The following is a 20,362-nucleotide window of genomic DNA, read 5'->3' on the forward strand; positions in this document are numbered from 1 at the left end:
TGTAGATTAATATAAATAAATACTAATTATAAAAAACTAATGTGATTTATGGTTGAAAATATATGTAGGATTATGTTATTCTGTAATGGGGTGGGAGAGCGGAGAAATCTTCTATCACCCTAGAAGGTGTGAGGAAGACGTGAAATATTAGTTACTCCTCACTAGGGCATTGAGGATTTCTCTGCACACCCCTCCTAAAACTGTTCTGCAACTAAACTGTTGACATATGTCTTGTTGGAGTTATAAGCCAATCTAGACTACCCGAAAAAATAGCCAGGTTTAGCAAAATTATGCTTCAATGCTATAAAAGGCTAAATATTATAATGAAAATAGACACAAGACAGCTGAACAGTAATCTATAGCTATTTTAAGATGTATAGAACCTGTTATATATAAACTAAAATTGAAATGTCAATGAAGTAGACACAAAATGTGGTTAAGAATTTGCATTTATTTTTAACATATTGGTTACTCAATACTATGTCAATTAACTCCATAATGTTATAAATTGCTACTGATGTCACATTGGAGCTTTTAATTGATCGTGATGATACTCTGCTGGCTCTACCTTCAGACCAGAGAAGGTCTCCCAAAGAAGCCATTGAATTTATCTGGACAATAAGATGCTGGACTCTATACTTGGTATATGCTTGCAATGAAAGAATCTCAACTGAACCTGCAATGTGGTTATGCAACAAGGTGGAGGAATCCACCATGGGGAGAGGGTTGGGGAGGGGTGGGGAGAATCCCAGTGCCTATAAAACTGTGTCACATAATGCAATGTGCAAATAATTAAATAAATATATTTTAAAAGAAAATATATGTAGGATTAAAATATATGATGATAATGATACATAACAGAGATAAAGGTGTTTCAAGATCCTTATCAAAAAAAGGGCAAAAAGCTAATTAGTTAATTAAAATTTGATGAATAAAGATTATATATTGTAATTTTGAGAACAAACAGAAAAAGCGAGTGTGGCAGGACAGAAAATATGGGTAATCTTAGGCTGGTGTTGTGGTATTATCAGGTTAAGCCGCCATATCAAGAGTGCCAGTTTGAGCCCCAGCTACTGTTTCCCATCCAGCTTCCTGCTCTTGTACCCCGTCATTCATGTGGGGGACCAGGGGGAAGTTCCTGAATGCCCAGAGCTGACTGTTGTAGCCATCAGGGGAGTGATTCAATGGAGTAAAATTTCTTACTATCTCAACCTTCTCTTTGTCAGCTTGCCTTTCAAAGAGATAAGTCTTTTTAAAAATTCTTAAGAGAAAAATGAATATAAAATTAATAAAACTATTACAGTATCAGGAAGATGATGAATGTACATTTAAATATACCTACAGTTACATTAGTAGAGTGATATTCCTTTATTAGGACATAATAACAAACTTACCAAGTTACATTTAAGAAACCTAACATATGCTGTTTATGAGAAGCTTCCAAAACATAAGACACAGAAATATTTAAAAAATGGAAAAAAGGAACTACACAAAACTATTCTGGAAACATTAATATCATATAAAACTACTATTTTTAAGGTAAATATCTATGAAGAAAACAAGAGATTAAGTCTGTTCAAAAATATACAATAACTGCACTAGGACTGAAGGCCTCACTTGAACTCACACGTGTCAGACTGGCTCAACTTGTGGACTGTCCAGAAGCAGAGGATCATAAGTGGATGCTATAAGGAAAACTTCAGAAGTCCCTTAGCCTACTTTGTGAAAATGCAAAAACTTGTGAGCACCATTTCTGTCATTAACTTGAAATAACAACTTCAAAAAATGACTTCTGGCTAAGTGCTCATCTGGGACATTTGTAACAGAAGAATGAACAAACTGAGCAGTGTAGAATGAGTGAGTACCAGAGGGCCCGGAGCAGTAACCTAGTGCCCAAAGCTCTCTCATTGCATGTGCCGGGTCTGGCCGCTATGGTCACTTGGGGAGTGAATCAACAGATGGAAAATCTTCCTGTCTCTCCTTCTCTCTGTATATCTGACTTTCCAATAAAAATAAATAAATCTTTTTTTTTTTAGGGCCCGGCGTGATGGCGCAGTGGTTAAAGTCCTCACTTTGCACGCCCAGGATCCCATATGGACACCAGTTCTAATCCTGGCAGCCCCACTTCCCATCCAGCTCCCTGCCTGCGGTCCAGGAAAGCAGTGGAGGACAGCCCAAGGCTTTGGGACCCTGCACCCGTGTGGGAGACCCAGAAGAGGCTCCTGGCTTCAGATCGGCATAGCATCGGCCGTTGTGCTCACTTGGGAAGTGAATCATGGGACGGAAGATCTTCCTCTCTGTCTCTCCTCTCTGTATATCTGCCTTTCCAATAAAAATAAAATAAATCTTTTTTTTAAAAATCTTATTTAAAAAAAAAAAAGAATAAAAACCAGAGATTTTTTCCAACACTGTCACACTAGTCCTACAGTGTTAATTCCTAGAATTTACAAAGGAGGAAAAAATCCAAAAAACTTGGATATAAGCTTTTTATACAAACCTCATGAAGTACATATCAAAGCGTTACTTTTTTAATTTATAAACAAATATTCCTTTATATATCAATTTGAAATACAGATGCTACGGACTGAAATATAAGTGCTATAATAACCCAGATCTAGTTCTAGTTCATACATAATAAAGATTACAAACACCCTGACAAGAAAGCTTATTGAAGACCCCCAAAGGATAAAAGTGGGCAAAGAAGAAACACAAACAAAAGATGAAAAAAAAATGTGCTAAATAAACTGGTTTGAAAGTTAATGATTCAAGGTAAAACAAAATAAAAATAAAGAAAATACAATTTTCTAGGAAAATTTTTAAAGCATTTAAAATTAGAATATTTGATGCTGCCAATGCAGATGAAAACAGAAATGGTTATAGCTTTTGTTAAGTGGAATTTGCTATAGTCTTTTTAGAAAAGACTTTGGGAATTCACACCATGACTTTGTAAATGTTCATTGTTGACTCAGTAATGCCACTTGTAGGAGTCCACTCTAAGAACCTTTGCTGAATATAAAAATTTCTCATTATTTTACAAAAACAAGAAAATTAAAAGCACTCAATGTCCAACATTTAAAAATAGCTAAGTGTGTCAATAGTATTTTCATGTAATATTTTGAAGCCATTCTAAATGATATTCTAAGGAGCTTTATTAATTTAAAATGTTTATAAATATTTTAAACAGAAGGAAAGAGCAAAAATATCTATTTTATGAGAATAACCAAAAATAAGCATAGAAAAAGGCTAGATATTATCATACCAATGATTTTTCTTTGAAATTGTGTATTTTCATTTTCTGCATATCTTTCATATTTGTAATAGCAATATATTTTCTCCTGTACTGGATAAAATAAATTATATTCCACTTTTTAAAAGTTTCAGTTACTTTGCTAATTTTGCTTTAAAGTACCTGAGAAGCAAGCAGAGAATAGCCCAAGCAGACCAGATGGGGTTCCTGGCTCCTGGCTTCAACCTGGCCAACCTCTATCTGCAGCAGCCATTTGGCAAATGAACAAGCAGACTGATTAATGTCTATTTTTCCTCTGTCATTTTGCCTTTCAAACAAACATTAAATATTAAAAAAAGCTAAGTGTCATACTTGAACATAACCTTCTCTCTCAAATTCCAAATAAAGAGGTAAGTTTACAACAAAGTTAGAAGGCATTATGCTGAGGTGAGGCTGGATGTGGCTTCTCCCCCTATCTTTCCGTTTCCCCCAGATACCGGAAGGAAAAAAGAGAATATGGAAATAATGGTCTCACCCACCTTCCTCTAGCCCTTGACCCTTCGCACCCTAATCAACTATATAAAAATCATCAAAAATAAAATTAATGGAAAAAAGAAAGAAGGCATTATGGCAGAAAGACTGAAAGGTCTGACAGCGACCAGGAACAGTTTAGCTATGAAAAAGTGCTGTGTTCAGAGTGCCAGAAAGTCCCCTAAGGACAAAAGGAGGCAACAGAAGCCTTGAAAGAAAGAGTTCACAGACAGAAATCATGAAGTTCAACTGGTGTAGGTATTAAGCAAATAGGTTTTGGGAAATCATTATCTGAGCAAGAATGGTCCATCGCCTGAGATATTGAGATATGGTGAAGTCAGAGTCTGAGCACAGGCAGAAACAAAGTTTTCAACAACATATAATGCCCCAGAGTCAGACCTCTCACCCACAAGCTATGGAAAAGAGCAATTAGTCTACTTTCCACTTGCAGTGAGGTCAAAATTCACCTAACTATCAAACCAAACAGCCCTTACTTATATAAATGAAAATGTAAAAAGAGAAACTTACCAGTCAAAGCCAAAGTATTCATTTGACATTTCAATCCACATAAACAGCAAAATCACAGATAGGATAAACGAAATGACCAGGAATACAAAAAAGACTTGCTCTTTCTGTGAAGAGAAAGAACGTAACATTAGCTCCATTTGTCCATGTTACCTCAGCAGTGTCTGCCCATCCCGTCCAAGGGCAGGCGCACACACTGCCATGCATTACCACCGCAGGCCAGAGGGACCTTTACCCTTACTGAAGCTGTACATGTCCCCTTATCAAACCACAATGGGCTACAATCAGGTATTTTCAGCTAACACTACATTGTTTTTACTTTTAGGAAAAGAAATCTTTGTGTAGTAAATCTCTATACTGACAATATCTAGTAGTTTTTGAATGTAGTTTGTCTCAGCAACCATCAGCTAGGTTCACCTAATCTCAATCTACAAAATGTATGGTGTCCCAATCATGAATTCAATAATTCACCATTCGTAACTTCAGTCATTTATCTACACACTTATTAGTGGAAAGAGGAACCAGAGTTACAGAACAAACATTTTTAGTAGCTATTTTATTCCAGTACAAATCTAAGGAGTTCAAACGTCACTTTCATTTGATTCATTTATGGTAAGAGTCATGTAACTTAGATACTGCTAATCACACTTTGCACAAATGAAAAATCAGAGAAGTAATTGCTCAAGATTACCAGAAAAGTAGTGTTAGCAAGAATAGATTCCAGAACCGTGTGGGCTCAGAGCCAAGATGGTCTCTTTAAGCATTAAGTTGAAACTTAACAGCCATCACTGAAAAGTACAAAACAGCTATGCCACAGGATGACTTGGGTTGCTATCTGAGTGATAATACTTTTTCCTTAAAGATTTTCACTGTTGAAGTATCAAAACCACTTGAGCAAGAACCTCAGAGCATACCCTACATGCAGGACATGGGGAAGGTGGGAAATTGGGTGGGCCTTCTGCCTTAATACCCCCCTTTAAACATGAAGGAAACAATATGGAAATAATAATCTTACCCACTTTCCTATAGCCCTTGAACCTTTTTACCCTAATTAACCATGTAAAGATTGTCAAAATATAATTTAAAAAATCATAATAAATGAAAAAAAAAAGATTTTCACTGTATTAGGGGAGGGTGTTAGGGGAAATCCCTGAGCCTATAAAATTGTATCATCAAAAAATAAATATTTTCACTGTTTTAATTTTTATTTGAAAGGCATAATTACAGAGAGGAGAGACAGAGACAGACAGACAAAGGGACAGAGAGAGATAATCTTCCATTCACTGGTCCATGCCTCAAATGGCCAGAGCTGACTGGATCTAAAGCCTGGAGCTTGAAGCTCCTTCTGAGTCTCACACGTGGGTGCAGAGTCCCAAGGACTTGGGCCATCCTCTGCTGCTTCCCAAGCCATAAGCAGAGCACTGGATGGGAAGTGGAGCAGCCAGGATTCAAACCAGCACAGATGCCAGCACCGTAGGCAGAGGCCTATTAGCGTACAGTGCCAGTCCCCAAATGATAATCTCAAAAGCCTTCTGGGCCAGCATTACAATGTACTAGGTTAAGTTACCATTTGTAAATGCCAACATTCCACATGAACAGTTCAAATCCTGCTAATCCACATCCAATTCTACTCTATCAGCAGATGGCCTAACTACTTGGGCCCTTGCATTCAACTGAGATGAAGCCCCTGGCTTCTAGCTGCAGCTTGGCCCAGCCCTAAATGTCACACTCATTTGGGGATTGAACCAGCAGATGAAAAACTACTTGCTTTCTTTATCTCTCTCTTCCTCTCTTTCTCTCTCGCTGTTCCTTTAAAATAAATAATGCTTTAAAGGTGCCTGGCGCGGTGGCCTAACAGCTGAAGTCCTCACCTTGAATGCACCGGAATCCCATATGGGCACTGGTTCTAATCCAGCCCCACTTCCCATCCAGCTCCCTGCTTGTGGCCTGGGAAAGCAGTCAAGGATGGCCCAACCTTGGGACCCTGCACCCGTGTGGGATACCCAGAAGAAGTTCCTGGATCCTGGCTTCAGATTGGCATAGCATCGGCCGTTCCGGTTACTTGGGGAGTGAACCATTGGACAGAAGATCTTCCTCTCTGTCTCTCCTCCTCCCTCTGTATATCTGACTTTGCAATAAAAATCTTTAAAAAATAAATAAATAATTCTTCAAAGAAAAAAAAAGGAGACATCCTACCCACTAAGATGACATTATTTTTAATCTGTTAAAGACAAAAAATACGGGCAGGGTGTCTCCCCTTATCTCCCTCCTTATCCCAGATACAGGGGGAAAAAAAGAGAGAGAGAGAGAGAATGTGGAAACAAAGATCTTATCTGGAAGGTCCCAGGCCGAGTTGGACTCCATGCTCGGGGCCCTGATTCCAGCTACTGTGACTACGCAGTGAGCTGTCTGCAGGCCTGCCCTAGCTTGAGGCTTCTCCCTTCTGGTGAGGACACTGGAGAGGAAATTCTGGAGAATAGGGTGGGCCCAGGATCCACCCACCAACAACACCATGTGCAGCCTTAGGGTGGGAGAACTTCCAAGACAATGCTGGTGCCAGGCTCCACCTGCTGGCTGCCTGGCAGTGAGCTCTGGGGATTTGAGGTATGAATTGCTGCCTAGTTACCTCCATGTTTAGCTCACTGTGCTTCTGGGTTGGCAAACATTCCTGAAGGACTCTAACAGCAGAGTAACTTTTCCTTAAAGGTAAGCAAGGGTACTGAGACTTGGTGGTTTGGAGAGAGACCAGATGATCTTTATGGGTCACACTGATATACCAGCCTCTTTTGAGTCCCGTGTAGATCTTGTTATCACCTAACAATGCTGACCACCACATACCTGCCCATCAAAAGCTAAGGCTGGGGGCTTGTCTAGCAGGTCCAGATCCTAATACCTGACAGAATGCTGGACCAGGGGACTGGTCACATTAGACAGGTCTATGACATTAAGCAGCACACAAGGGAACAATTTCCTGGGGTAGATATCTGTGGAGAATGTGTGGGCCAAACCCTGTGGCAATACTAGTCCCACTGGTTAGTTTAAGAGTTGGGTGGTGATGGGCTAAGCTAGATGTGACCAAGGAATCTGCCATCACTCACGGGTAAAGGAATTGACAACACTCTGGGCGGGTCAAGGCAGCAGCATCCAAATGTGCATCCTAAATAGAGTGTGGGGTGGGCAGGGCTGCAACATTCACTAGTTCATACAAGGCCAAATGGAAAGGCAGACTATGCTGGACACTGGCATGTATGAGAACTGGGTCTGGGAGTGGGTCAAGTGGAAGAACTTGGGAAACTCCCCTAGAAGGTCATAGCTCCTGCTGATTATCACATGGTCCAGGCCTGGGGGTCGGGCAAGCTGGGCAAAGTAGCTCCAGTGTCTGGCTAATGTGTGGGTTGGTTATGAAAGGGGGTGGACTGGGCAGTGCTGAGCAAACCTTAGCTCACAAGAAAAAAACAGAAATCAGAATGGAACACAGGTCATCCCAAGCTAGGCTCTTACACCAACTGGTCTGTAATGTGCCAGGGACACTGAGCCACAGCATCTAAGTCAAAGGCCACAATAGGTGAGGGGCTATGCCAAGCTGAGTCAGAACAACCACTGGCATGTGCACAATCTATGGCTGGGAACAGGTCCAGTTGGGGAGCTAAGAAGACACCCTAGCTGGGTTGGGGTTCCCATTGGTGAGTGCAGGGGCTGAAGTTGGGGCTGCATTCTGGCGTGGATATGGCTGCAGTCTCCCTTGGCACAAGCATGAACTGGAATTGGACGCACCAAACTGGGCTAGATTCCAACACCATCTGGTGTTCTGGAGGACCAGGGTACACATAGGACAGACTAGGCTAGGTTTCTGCACCCACTGAACCATGTGTGAGCTGTGTCTGAGTATGGACGAGCCTTGGTTGGGCTGAAACATTCAACAGTAAGAACCAGAATGGGTTGAAGGCCTGTCAGCAAAGGCCACTGTTCCTGTTAGGACAGAAGGTGGACTAAGTAGGGCTGGCCCATGGACCCACCAGTATGTGCAAGATCTGGCATTGGGAGAAGTTCTGATGGAGGAACCTGGGGAACTCCTCTAGCAGGACACAGTCCCTGCAGCTAAGCCCAAGAAGCACAATAGGGAACAGCCTAGACCAGGCCAGGGAAAGGTACCCACCAGCATACATTTGGCACAGGTGAGGGGCAGACCAGACTGAACCAGTTCATATCACCTGCTGGCGAATCCAAGCACAAGAACAGAGTTTGGGTTGGGCCAGGTATAGTCGTAACACATATCAGTACACATTACAGCTGGGATTGGGTACATGCTGGGCTGGGCTAGAATGTAACCCCCACCAGTTGGAATTGGGGGTAAGCAGGGCTGGACCAGGCTACAGCACCCAGGGACAAATGCAGAGGTGAGGTAGGCCATGCCAGACTGGGCTGCAGTGCCCAACCAGCACAAATGAGAGCCAGGGAGGGAGGGGGTAAAGCTGGTAGGGGGAATGTGGAGGGTTTCCCTGCTGGAACACCTCAGCCACTGGACAGCGTGAGAAGGGATGGGGGCCGGCAGGGTTACAACACCTATGGGCCATGTGGCCCAGATCACGGAAGAGCCAGGCATAGAATACTGTCCCTATTGATGTAAGCATAAATCAGAATGGGTGAGGGTTGGCTGGGCTTTGCCACAGCATCAGATAGCAGATGCTAGCACTGGGGCTAATTCTGTGAAGTTACACTGCAAAACCACTTGGAGAGTATATGATCCAGGAGTGGGCCCAGAAAGGAAATAGTGGGCATCTCCCTCTTGGGTTATCACTCCCATTGGTGAGCATGAAAACTAGGACTAGGGCAGACCTGGTTGGATAGGAAGGCACCTACCAGCATGTATGTGGACTGGATAGTGGGGCTGGTAGGCTTCAATGTCCATTGATATGAAGAAGAGCTGAAAGGGATGTGGGACAGACTGGATCAGTCTGCTGTACACACTGGCAAGCACAGGAACCAGGGCAGGGGGCGGGCCTAGTGGGGGTTATTGTGGGTCACTCTGATTAGGCTGCAGCTCCCACTGGTTTGTGTGAGGGCCGAGTGTGTGCTGGGCAGAATCAGGCTGGACTGTAATACCCATTGGTTCCAGTGGAAGACATGACTGGAAATAGAACTGACCCAGCAATTGCAAACACCAGCTGATCGGGTATGATGGACTGTATTGGACCCTGTACTGGCAAGTACACACGAGAATCTGGTCTGGGATTACCTCAGACAAAGTTTCTTTGATTGGGGATCTCCCCAATCGAACTGCCAGACTCAGAACCCTAACAGCATGAAGAGAAGTGCAGGTTCCATGGTCTGCCATGGAGAGTGCAAGTGTCAATGCTGAGCCATCTCAGAGGCTCAGACAGAGCAGTGGACAGCATATCCAGGTGCACATGGAGGATATGGCAGTCCATTGGAACCTTCAGTGGTCACCTGGTATCACAACAGAGGATGGATGACAGAACAAATCAATCAATTACCTCAACCATGTGTTGGCAGTGAAAATCTGGGCAAATGGAGACACTAAGGAGGACTATGTCAGCCAGTGGGATTCCGGAGAGATTTCATTGTGTTTGGAATGGTGAGATTGGCAGCGAATCATAACTGTTGAACTATCAAAACCACTTGAGCATGACCCTTGGAGCATGCTCCACATTGGAGTTCTGAGATGGGTGGGACGCTGGGTGGGGCTTCTCCCTTTATCTCCCTCTTTACCCCAGATACAGAAAAAAGATGCAGTAATGTGGAAACAATGGCTTTATCCACTTTCCTGTAGCCCTTGACCCTTTGTGCCCTAAACATCTATGTTAAGATTGTCAAAAATAAAGGGAAAAAAAGATCTTATTCATTTCCCTATAGCCCTAATCAACTATGTAAAGATTATCAAAAATGATAATTATTTTTTTAAAAACAGAAATAATATACTCTACCCTGTCCTAATTCTAAGGTTACTGTGAGATGAGTAATATGGAAAACACAGAAGGAGCAATTCAATAACTTGAATAGAGGTATAACAGATATTAGAACTTACATTACAATCTTTTAGTGTAAAGAGAAAGAAGAGCATTAGATTTGGATCAGGTCTTAAATTCTTTTTATATACAAAATCTTTGTGGACATATTGGGATTACTTGAGAGGCTGCCACCATGGCATCACACACTGAGTATTTGCCTGCAGCACCAGCGTCCCATGTGGGTGCCAGTTTGAGTCTCAACAGTAATACTTCCAATCCAGCTTCCTGTCAATGGCCTGGGAAAGCAGTGGATAACAGGATTCTATATTCATACAAGACACCAGGAGATGATCCTGGCTCCTGGTTTCAGACCAGCTCAGCTCCAGCCAATGCAGCCATTTGGGAGGTGAAGCAGTAGATGAAAGATTTCCCTCTCACTGTCTCTGCCTCTTTGTAACTCTGCCTTTCAAATAAATACATCTTAAAAAAAAAAGATATATTTGAAATACACAGAAAGAGAAGAGATGTGGGGGAGGAGCGAGATCAGCAAAGTTTCCTCCCCAAATGCCAAAACCCATTGCTGGGCCAGACTGCAGCCAGTCTGGAACTCAACCAGGATCCATATAGGTAACAAGGACCTAACCATTTGAGCCATCACTTGCTGCTCCAAGGACATATATTACCAGGAAGCTGGATGGGAAGCAAAGCTCAGACTTTAACTCAGGTATTCCTGTATTGCATGTAGGCAATCCAAGCAGTCTTTAATGCTAGGCCAAATGTCACCCATATATTAGATAGTGTCATTCCCTGCTCAAACTCCTCACAGACATTACTACTGTACTAGAATATTATTCAAATTACAAGCTGTGGCCCCCAAGGTACAGTCTGATCAGCACTTGCACATCTCTGGCCTTGTCTCACTCCATGTCTAGCCACCAGTCATGCTGGCCTTTTTCCTGTTTCTAGAAAACAGTTTAATTTGTTCCTACCTAAGGAACTTTGTTCTTGCTGTTTCTACCATCTGGAAAACTTTGACCCAAAGGTACTCAGGACTGGTTCTCTCTCTTCATTAAGGGAACAGATCAAATAACACTACCTTTTACATGGGATACAATCTGCTTTCTCTTTGAAGACAGATACCCTCCTGAATTCATTTTGTTTCTTCTACTATATCCTCCATACAATACAATAACATTCCACAATAGATATCAGATCAGCTTAAAATAGATATCAGATATCAGATCAGCTTAAAATCTTCAGGCAATCTATTTCTTAAATGTCATAGGTCAGAGTCTTAAAATTGTATATCTAATGCATCTTCTTCTCTAGCTTCATTTCTCATCACTTCTGTATACATACCTGTTCCATTTGAAACAGACTTTTCATTAATTTCCTAACTCATCAGATCTTTTGACATCTTTTCCATACCACTGCTCCCCTTTTATCTTTATTTACATTATTCTTAAATCATTCTTTAAGTAAAAATTACCTTTGGCCTCTTAAATGTCTGAGCATGTAATCATATACACAATTGGAGCACTTCCATGCCATACTGAGATTGTAGTCACTTTTCTCCTCTGTAGACTGTAAGTTCCTTGAGAGTGCAAACCATGTTTCAAACACTTCTGCCCCTCTGACCACCAGTAAATAACAGAAACATCAGGGCAGGAAAAACATTAGGACAGTCTCTCATTACCTTCTCTTTTTCTTGAGCATCCCACTTCAGGTGTAAGAAATTTGAAATTTGGGGCTAGAAGTAACGGCTTAATGGGTTGGGTTGAGCCACTGTCTACTAATGGGCCTGGGAAAGCAAAAGATCCCTGTGCCCACATGGGAGACCAGGATAAAGCTCCTGGCTCCTAGAGTCAAACTGTCCCAACCCCTGTTGTTGTGGCCATTTTGGGAGTGGAACAACAGATGCAAGGACTCTCAGTATCCTTTCCACCTTCTCTGTAGCTCTCTCAAATAGTAAATAAATATTTTTTTAAAAAAATTCAAAATCTAACAAGCCAAATTCTTGAACCCTAGCTGAATCTTATTTATACACAAGTGAATATATGGCATTTGATCCCCCCTCATTTCACATCACTGCGTTCATCATTTGATCTCTTACATCAGATAGCCCACTAGAGGGTCCCAACATATGGCTAAGAAGGAAGGGAAAAAAAGGCTTTCAATAGAGCTGAACCATACACCACCTCCAGGCTTGTTATAGGTTTTATCAGAAAGAAAGTAGGCATTGGCTTCAGAAGTAATAAAATCACCTAGTTACCCACATGGTTTTTGCTTGCTTCTCATGAGCATTGATTGTTTCACTGCAAAACCAATAGAGAGGAGTAAATTAAAGTATGGGCATGTTTAGGATCGGCATTGTGAAACTGCAAGCCATCACCTGTGATGCCTAGACCCCAAGAGTGCCAGTTCAAGTCCTGCTGCTCCATTTCCAAATTAGTTCCCTGCTAACGTTCTGGGGAAAGCAGCAGCAGCTGTTGCAAGCTTATGGGACTGCCAGTCACGTGGAAGACCCAGATGGATGAAGTTCCTAGCTCCTAGCTCCTGCCTTTGGTCTGGCCCAGCACCAAATGTAGCAGTCATCTGTGGACAGAAGATCAATCTCTCCCCTTCTTCTCACTGACTTTCAAAATAAATAAATAAATCTTAAAAAGCAAAACAAAATGAAACAAAGTTTCAGGTATTCCTGTAATCCAAACGCAGAAACAAATAACTGCACCAGAACATTACTCTTGCAATATATAAATGTAAAATAAGCAAAAAAGAGAAATAAAGTGAAAGAAAGTAACACATTAATTACATGTTTCAGGAAGCCTAACTTTGGCTCTACAATTGGTGCAGTACTTTCTTAGAAGAACTAGAGTCCCAGAACCTACAGTCCCCCATTCATTGCACGAAGGCCCAGTCCCTACTCCCCGCGTCAGAGAAAAGCACAGCACAATATCCTCCTCATCTCTCTGTACCCGAGGACAGCAACACGATCCAAGTTTAGTTTCTTCCCACTGTCTGAATTTCCAGTGGCAACTGTAGCAGCCAGTAAGGAAGGTGATATAGCATCTGTAGTTGAAGATTTTTTTAATCCATGAACTATCCTTTTTCGATGTTCTTGTATTTATGGACTCAATCCTGCTGGCCTTGTTAGACATCATTCACCTTTGTGCTGAAAGGACAAATGAAATAGTCAGGATCTAGTATAGTTCCTCTTAATACATTCTATTCCAGTCTATTCCTATTCCACAGAAACACGATTTTTAAAGGTTTATTTCTATCATATACATACTTATTTATTTACTTATGCATTTGGAAGATAGAGGGACAGACACAAGGAAAGACAGGGGTCTTCCATTTCTTGGCTCATACCCCAAGTGGCCACTGGGTCTGGATCTGAAGCCAGAAACCAGGAAGCCCATCTGGGTCTTCTATGTAGGAGGAAGGGCCAAAAACTTGGTCCACCATGCACTGCCTTCCCAGGCTGATGAGCAGGAAGAACAGCCAGCGGCCGAACCAGCACTCTGACATAGGATGCCAGCATCACAGGAACCCAGCTAGCTGTGGCACAACGCTTGTGTCTCTATAGATATTCTAATTAAGGATACTTGGATTGCAAAGGCTTACAATCACCAATAATATACTGAATATACAGCACAAGAATGAAGTTTCATCCTACAGCTAATGACACATGTGGAATTACATAACATATTCAGAAGAGTTTTAGTAGTGGAAGAAAATTAGGCCTACATAAATGGTTGCTATGATGTGCTGCAAAGAAGCTTACTAATAAACTGAAAGAATCAAAGTATTTCTAATTATCTTGCCTCTACTCTGGAACAAAGCTCAAGAATAAGTTTTTAAACACAGGAAAGAACCTACAAAGTAAACTTCATTAAGCCCTATTGAGTTTTGTGAAGTAACAGGTACACAAAAAAGAAACAAACCATAAAGTATTAAAACTTTAGCAACATTTTAGATGATAGAATTAGAAGGCAAGGACATTAAAACATTGTAACTATACACCATAGATTTAAGAAAGTAGAGGGGCCAGTGCCAGTGGTGTAGTTTGTTAGTCCTCTGCCTATGGCATCAGCACCCCATGTAGACGCGGAATAGGGTAAGAACACATTTAAATGGACGGAAAAACATTTAATCAGGATGAAGCAGAGAGGACATATTCCAGGAAATAGGAAAGGACAGAACAACAGCAGAGGAGTACCTGGAGACTGACATACACAGAAAGTAGCGGACACAATGGTGTGGTGTTGCAGTAACTGATATTCCAGCAACATTCAGCAAACAGCAACCTGAACTCCACCAGCAGCCAGAACGCACCCAGCAACCAGGTGGGAAGGGACTTTCACTGGGAGCTTGGGAGGTAAATCTAGACAAAAAACTGTCCATCCTACTGGTCTGTTTGATTTGACCAGGAGCAGAGACAAAGCAACAGATCCCAGACGGGCAGTGCGAGAACAGGGTGGATTTCACAGCCTAGTCAGCCTCCTAGAGCTGAACTGGGCACCAGTAAAATGACAACAGAAGACTAAACCAATGAACCATTCCTAAAATGACAGAACCAAAGTACCATCCATACATATTAAACTCTGAATGTAAATGGCTTAAGCTCAATCAAACGTCATAGATTAGTAGACTGCATTTAAAAACAAAACTCATCTATTTATTGTCTAGAAAAGACACACTACACCAACAAAAATCTTCAGAAACTATATCACATGGGTTTTGTTGTTTTCTGTTAGTTTCATCTCTTCAAAACACTTTCTTCTGATTAAATCATTCAATGAATCGTAGATCATACAGCAGCATCATTTTCTTCAAGAAGGTTCTTGATTTTCATTTCTTCACCTACATGTTAGTCATTTAGTAGCATGTTATTAACTTCATGGTGTTGTTAATTTCTTTTTTCTCCCTGATGTTGATTTTGTTTTGTGGTTTTTCATTGAAGGGGATGTATAGTAACTGTAATGGAGACTGTCATATCTAGTAACATGTTATTTAACTTCATGGCATTGTAAATTTCTATTTTTCTTTCTACTGTTGATTTTGTATTATGACTTTTCATTTAAGGGGATGTACAGTAGCTGTGAAACAGAGACTAACATCCAGATGTGAGGCTACAATGCAGTATGCATTTCTACTTTTCAGACAAAAATGGACTTACAATAAAACTGTTTATTATTATATCTTGACAAAAGGATGCTGGTCTCTCTGCCATTGTCTATGCCTGCAATGATGGACATATGACTGTGTATGAAGAACTATATTTTAGTAATGATATAGAGGAACTAGGTGGCGGGGGAGGGAATTGAGGAGGGATAAGGGAAATGGCAGGAGCCTATGGAACTGTATTATAAAATGATAATAAGAATAATAATAATAAATAAAATATTTAAAAATAGCCATTATTTAAATTACATATTTTGAAGATACATTGTTGTTCTTGTTGTTGTTTAAGAGAATTATAAGAGAGATCTTCCATCTACCAATTGGCTCCTCAAACGGCTGCAGTGTCTAAAGCTGAGCACATCTGAATCCGAAAGCCTGGAACTTCTTCCAGGTCTCCCAAGCACTTGGGTTATCTTCCACTGCTTTCCCTGGCCATCAGCAGAAACTGGAATGGAAGTGAAGCAGCCAAGACTAGAATCAACACCCAGATTGGACGTCGGCACTGTGGGCAGAGGCTTACCTGCTACATCAAGTGCCAGCACCACAACTGAGAGTCTTAACAGCAGAACAGGATCAAGTGGAAGCATTTCTGACCTTAAGGATAAGAAATTTTAAAATAATCCAATCAGACAAAATAAAGAGAAAACAATTAAAAGGAATGAAGAAAGTCTACACAAAATGTAGGATACCATTAAACAACCAAATATTCTTATAGTAGGTATTCCTGATGGAGACAAATAGGGGAAAAGGATGTGGCAATCTACTAAATAATAGTTGGAAATTTCTCAGGTCTTGGAAGATAATTAGACACCCAGATACAATAAACTCAAGAACTCCAAATAGATTCAACTAAAAGGTCTTCTCCAAGGCATATTACTACCAAAATATCAAGTTACAGACAAGGAGCGAATCCTAAAAACAATAAGAGAAAAACATCAAGATAGACTAAAGAAAGCCCAGGTAACTCAATCGTAGAGTTCTCAGTGAAAACTCTACAAGCTAGAAAAAAAAGGGGATAATATATTCAAGGTTTTAAAAGAAAGCAATCTTTCAATCAAGAATATTATATCCAGCAAAGCAATCCTTTAAAAATGGAGTAATAGGGGCCAGTCATGATGGCCTGCAAGCAGTGGCATCCCATATGGGCACCAATTCATGTTCCAGCTGCTCTATTCAATCCAGTTCTCTGCTTACAGCCTGGCAAAATAACAGAAGATAGTCCCAAGGTCTTGGACCCTTACACCCAACTTGGGAGGTAAGGAAGAAACTCCCAATTTCCAGTTTCAGATCAGTTCAGTTCTGGCTATGTGCCAGGATCCCATATGGGCTTTCGTTCATATCCAGCTGCAAACTTCCCTTCCAGCACTCTGCTGTGACCTGGGAAAGCAGTAGAGGATGACCCAAAGCATTTGGACCCTGTACCTACACAGGAGACCTGGAAGCTCCTGGCTCCTGGCTTCGGATCAGCTGAGCTCTGGCCACTGTGGCCACTTGGGAAGTGAACCAACAGGTGCAAGATCTTTCTCTCTGTCTTTCTGCTCTGTAAAATCTGACTTTCCAATAAAAATTAAACATTTTTTAAAAGAAGTAATAAAGTATTATCCAGATAAGCAAATAGTGAGAATTCACCAACACCAGTCTTAGTAAACATGAAAATACAGGATACTACCAAATTCAGTAACAGAAAAAGAAGAATCATTGTCCAATCAACAAAGTAACAGATCTTAGTTCTTATCTATCAATACTAACTTTGAATGTAAATGGATTAAATTATCCAGCCAAAATACTTAGGTTGGCTGAATGGATTAAAAATAATAACAAAACCCACTATATGCTGCCTACAAGAAACTCAGTTCACAGATACACACACAGACTGAAAGTGAAGGGTTGGAAAAAGACATACTGGGTAAATGTGAACAAAAGGTATGCAGGCATAGCTTGCCTCATATCAGATAAAACACACTTTAAATCAAAAATGTAAAAAGAGATAAAGGACAAAAAAGTTCAACTCAGCAAGAAGACATAAGAATATAAATATACGTGCAACAACGCAAGACAGAAAATACTATCAGATGTAAAAGGAGACAGATCTAATACAATGAAGTGGGGGACTTCAACACCTCACTCTCATCAATGGGCAGGTCATCCAGATCAAAAAAGAACCAACAAGTATAAATCAGAGATGAAACATACTATCGAGCAAATGAACCTAGTAGACATTTATAGAACATTTCACCAAATGCTACGGAACACACGTTCTTCACATCAGCACATGTAACATCTTCAAGGACAGACCACATAATTAGGCCACAAATCAAGTCTAGGCCAAGTTAATAAGATTGAAATCGTATCTATTTTCAGATCACAAATGAATAAAACTTGAAGTCAACAAAAAAAAAAAAACCAGAAATTAACACGCCACTGAATGATCAACAGCTTACTGAAGAAATTAAAAAAGAAAATCAAAAACTTTATTGAAAATTAAAGCACAACATATAAAATCTGTAGGATACAGCATCAGCCATATTAACAGGGAAGTTTATAGCATTAAACACATTTTAAAAAGAAAAATGAGGCTGGTATGGTGGTGGCTGGCAAGCTAATCCTCTACCTGTGGTGCTGGCATCCCATACAGGTGCCAGTTTGTGTTCCAGCTGCTTCATTTCTGATCCAGCAGATTCTGTAGGGGACTTGTGGGCTCACCTCTGTGGAACTACAGCACCTATCAGTTTATACTGATAGATACCTGGGGGTGTGATAGATCAAGCCAGGTTAGACCACAGAACTCACCTGACACTTGCAGAGCTGAGGCTGGAAGGAGGTCTGGTGGGGCCAGGTTAAAACACCTGCTGGAGCATGCAAAGGCCAGGACTGAGGGCAGATCATGCCAAACAAAGCCAATGCATCCATTAGCACTCATGAGATCTGAGCTGGAAGCAAGCCTGGCAGGGAAACTTGGGGAATTTCCTTATTACTCTGCAGCTCCCACTGGCAATTATGAGAGCTAGGGCAGTGGGTGGACCAGGTTGGACAAGGCTGTAGCACCCACTGTCATGTGTGTGGGCTGGGTCTGCAGGTAGGCCACACTGGGCTAGGCTCCAGCACTCACTGGTGCACAGGAGCCAGAACAGGTTTGGGACATGGCCCTCACTGGGTCATATGAGTGCTGGGACCAGTAGGCAAGGCTGGGCTAGCCTGTAGCACCCATCAATGAGAGCCAAGATGAGTACGGGCTGGCCAGGCTAGGACATACATAGTACACAACAGTGAAGTGTCAGGACTGGGAGCCGACCATGTTAGTCTGGGCAGTAGCGCCTACCAGTACACAAGATACATTGCTGGGAGCAGGCCTGGTAGAACTTGGAGAATTTCACTCTACGTAACACTCTCACTGGTGAGTGTGAGACCCAGAGCTGGAGGCAGGCCATACCAGGCTGGGCTGTAGCACCTATTGGCATATGTGTGAGTCAGGTCCAGTGACAGGCTGGGTAGAGTCACAGTTCATAGCACACACTGGCATGAGTGAGAGTCAGGATAGGGTATAGATGAGACGAGATTGGAAAACACCATCTGCCAAGGCTGGGGCTGAGAATGAGCAAAGCTGAGCTAGGCTGCTATACCCACTGGCAAGAGCTGAACTTGGGACAGTTCAGGGACAGGCTGGGCTGAGACAGGTTGCAGAACCTGCTGCCATATGCCAGGACTGAGGAGGAGCTATCTTAGACTGGGCTATAACTCCTGCTGGCACAAACAAGACCCAGGGCTGGGAGCATGCCTAGTAAGGGAACTTCCAGAACTCCCCTGCTGAGACACTGCTTTAAACTAGTATGAGATCTGGGACTAGGGGTTGGCCAGCTTGGGTAAGCCTGCTAAACCTGCTGGCCTGTACAAGAGCCAGAATGAATGTAGGCCAGCCAGGCTGGGCTGTAGCATCAGCTAGTAAATGTCAGGACTGGATGCAAATCGTGAAAATCTTCACATTACCCTCCTGGCAGGTGAAAAATCTAGGGCTGGGAGCATGCCTCGCAGGGGAACTGTGAGCATTCCCCTGCTAAGCTGTACCTACCACCACTGAGCACAAAAACCAGGGCTGGAGACAGACAAGACTGGGTCAAGCAGCGGCACCCATCAGTATACATGAGGGCTAGATTTGGAGGTGAGTCAGGTTGAGCTGAGCCACAGCACCCATGGGTGTGCACAAAAGCCAAATGGGATGTAGGATGGACCATGCTAGGTCACAGCAGAGGCTGGCACATGCAAAATCCAGGGCTGGGGGCAGGCATAGTGGAAGTTATTGGGAGTCACCCTGATTGGGTCATGGCACCTGCTAGTGTTTGTGAAAATCAGACCTGTCATGGGCTGGGCTACACTGCAGTACCCATCAGTTTGTGTGAGGTATGGAGCGGGGACAGAACTGATTAGGCAACTGCATCCACTAGTATGTGCACTGGCTGGTGCAGGTGAAAGAACACATCTGACCTTGCACTGGCCAGTGCATGCAAGAGTCAAGTGTGAGGTCACCCAAGATGAAATTTCTTGGGGGACTTCCCAACCAGACTGCTGGACTTAGAACCTGGCCACAGGAAAAAATCAGAGGATACTTGGTCCAACTTTGGGGTGCATATAATGGGAATGGGCATCCTCAGTTGCTGACACTCATGCACTGGACAGCATGCCCAGCTGCACAGTGGTGACATAATGGACAGCTCATCTAGGTCAGCAGAGGGCGTTGAGAGCCTTATGAAAGGACAGAAAATAGAACAGGTTGGACAACTTTCCTGGCTAAATTTTGCAACACATTCCTGGGTCTGTGAATGCACTAAGGTGGACTTTGTCAACCAATAGACCTTGGAAAGATTTTCTCAACCCTGGAACAATGAAACCAACAATGTCTCAGAACTATCAAAACCACTCAAGTAACACC

The 20,362-nt window shown here is 42.1% G+C and overlaps 1 protein-coding gene across 1 annotated transcript in view; it reads right to left on the reverse strand.

The window, feature by feature from the left end:
* The window catches only part of LOC121145313 (glycerophosphodiester phosphodiesterase domain-containing protein 4-like), a 72,905-nt gene that overhangs the window by 40,030 nt on the left and 12,513 nt on the right, over positions 1 to 20,362 (reverse strand). The window contains exons 2-3 of the mRNA XM_040964043.1: positions 13,227 to 13,423; positions 4,286 to 4,389 (exon numbers count right to left, since the gene is read on the reverse strand). Coding sequence (XP_040819977.1) covers positions 4,286 to 4,389; positions 13,227 to 13,412 — 290 coding nt within the window. The 5' untranslated portion in view covers positions 13,413 to 13,423. The remainder of the gene's footprint in view (positions 1 to 4,285; positions 4,390 to 13,226; positions 13,424 to 20,362) is intronic.

Source organism: Ochotona curzoniae, unplaced genomic scaffold (assembly GCF_017591425.1).
Source record: "Ochotona curzoniae isolate NIBS_2020 unplaced genomic scaffold, NIBS_Ocur_1.0 scaffold_3223, whole genome shotgun sequence".
Lineage (NCBI taxonomy): Eukaryota > Metazoa > Chordata > Mammalia > Lagomorpha > Ochotonidae > Ochotona > Ochotona curzoniae.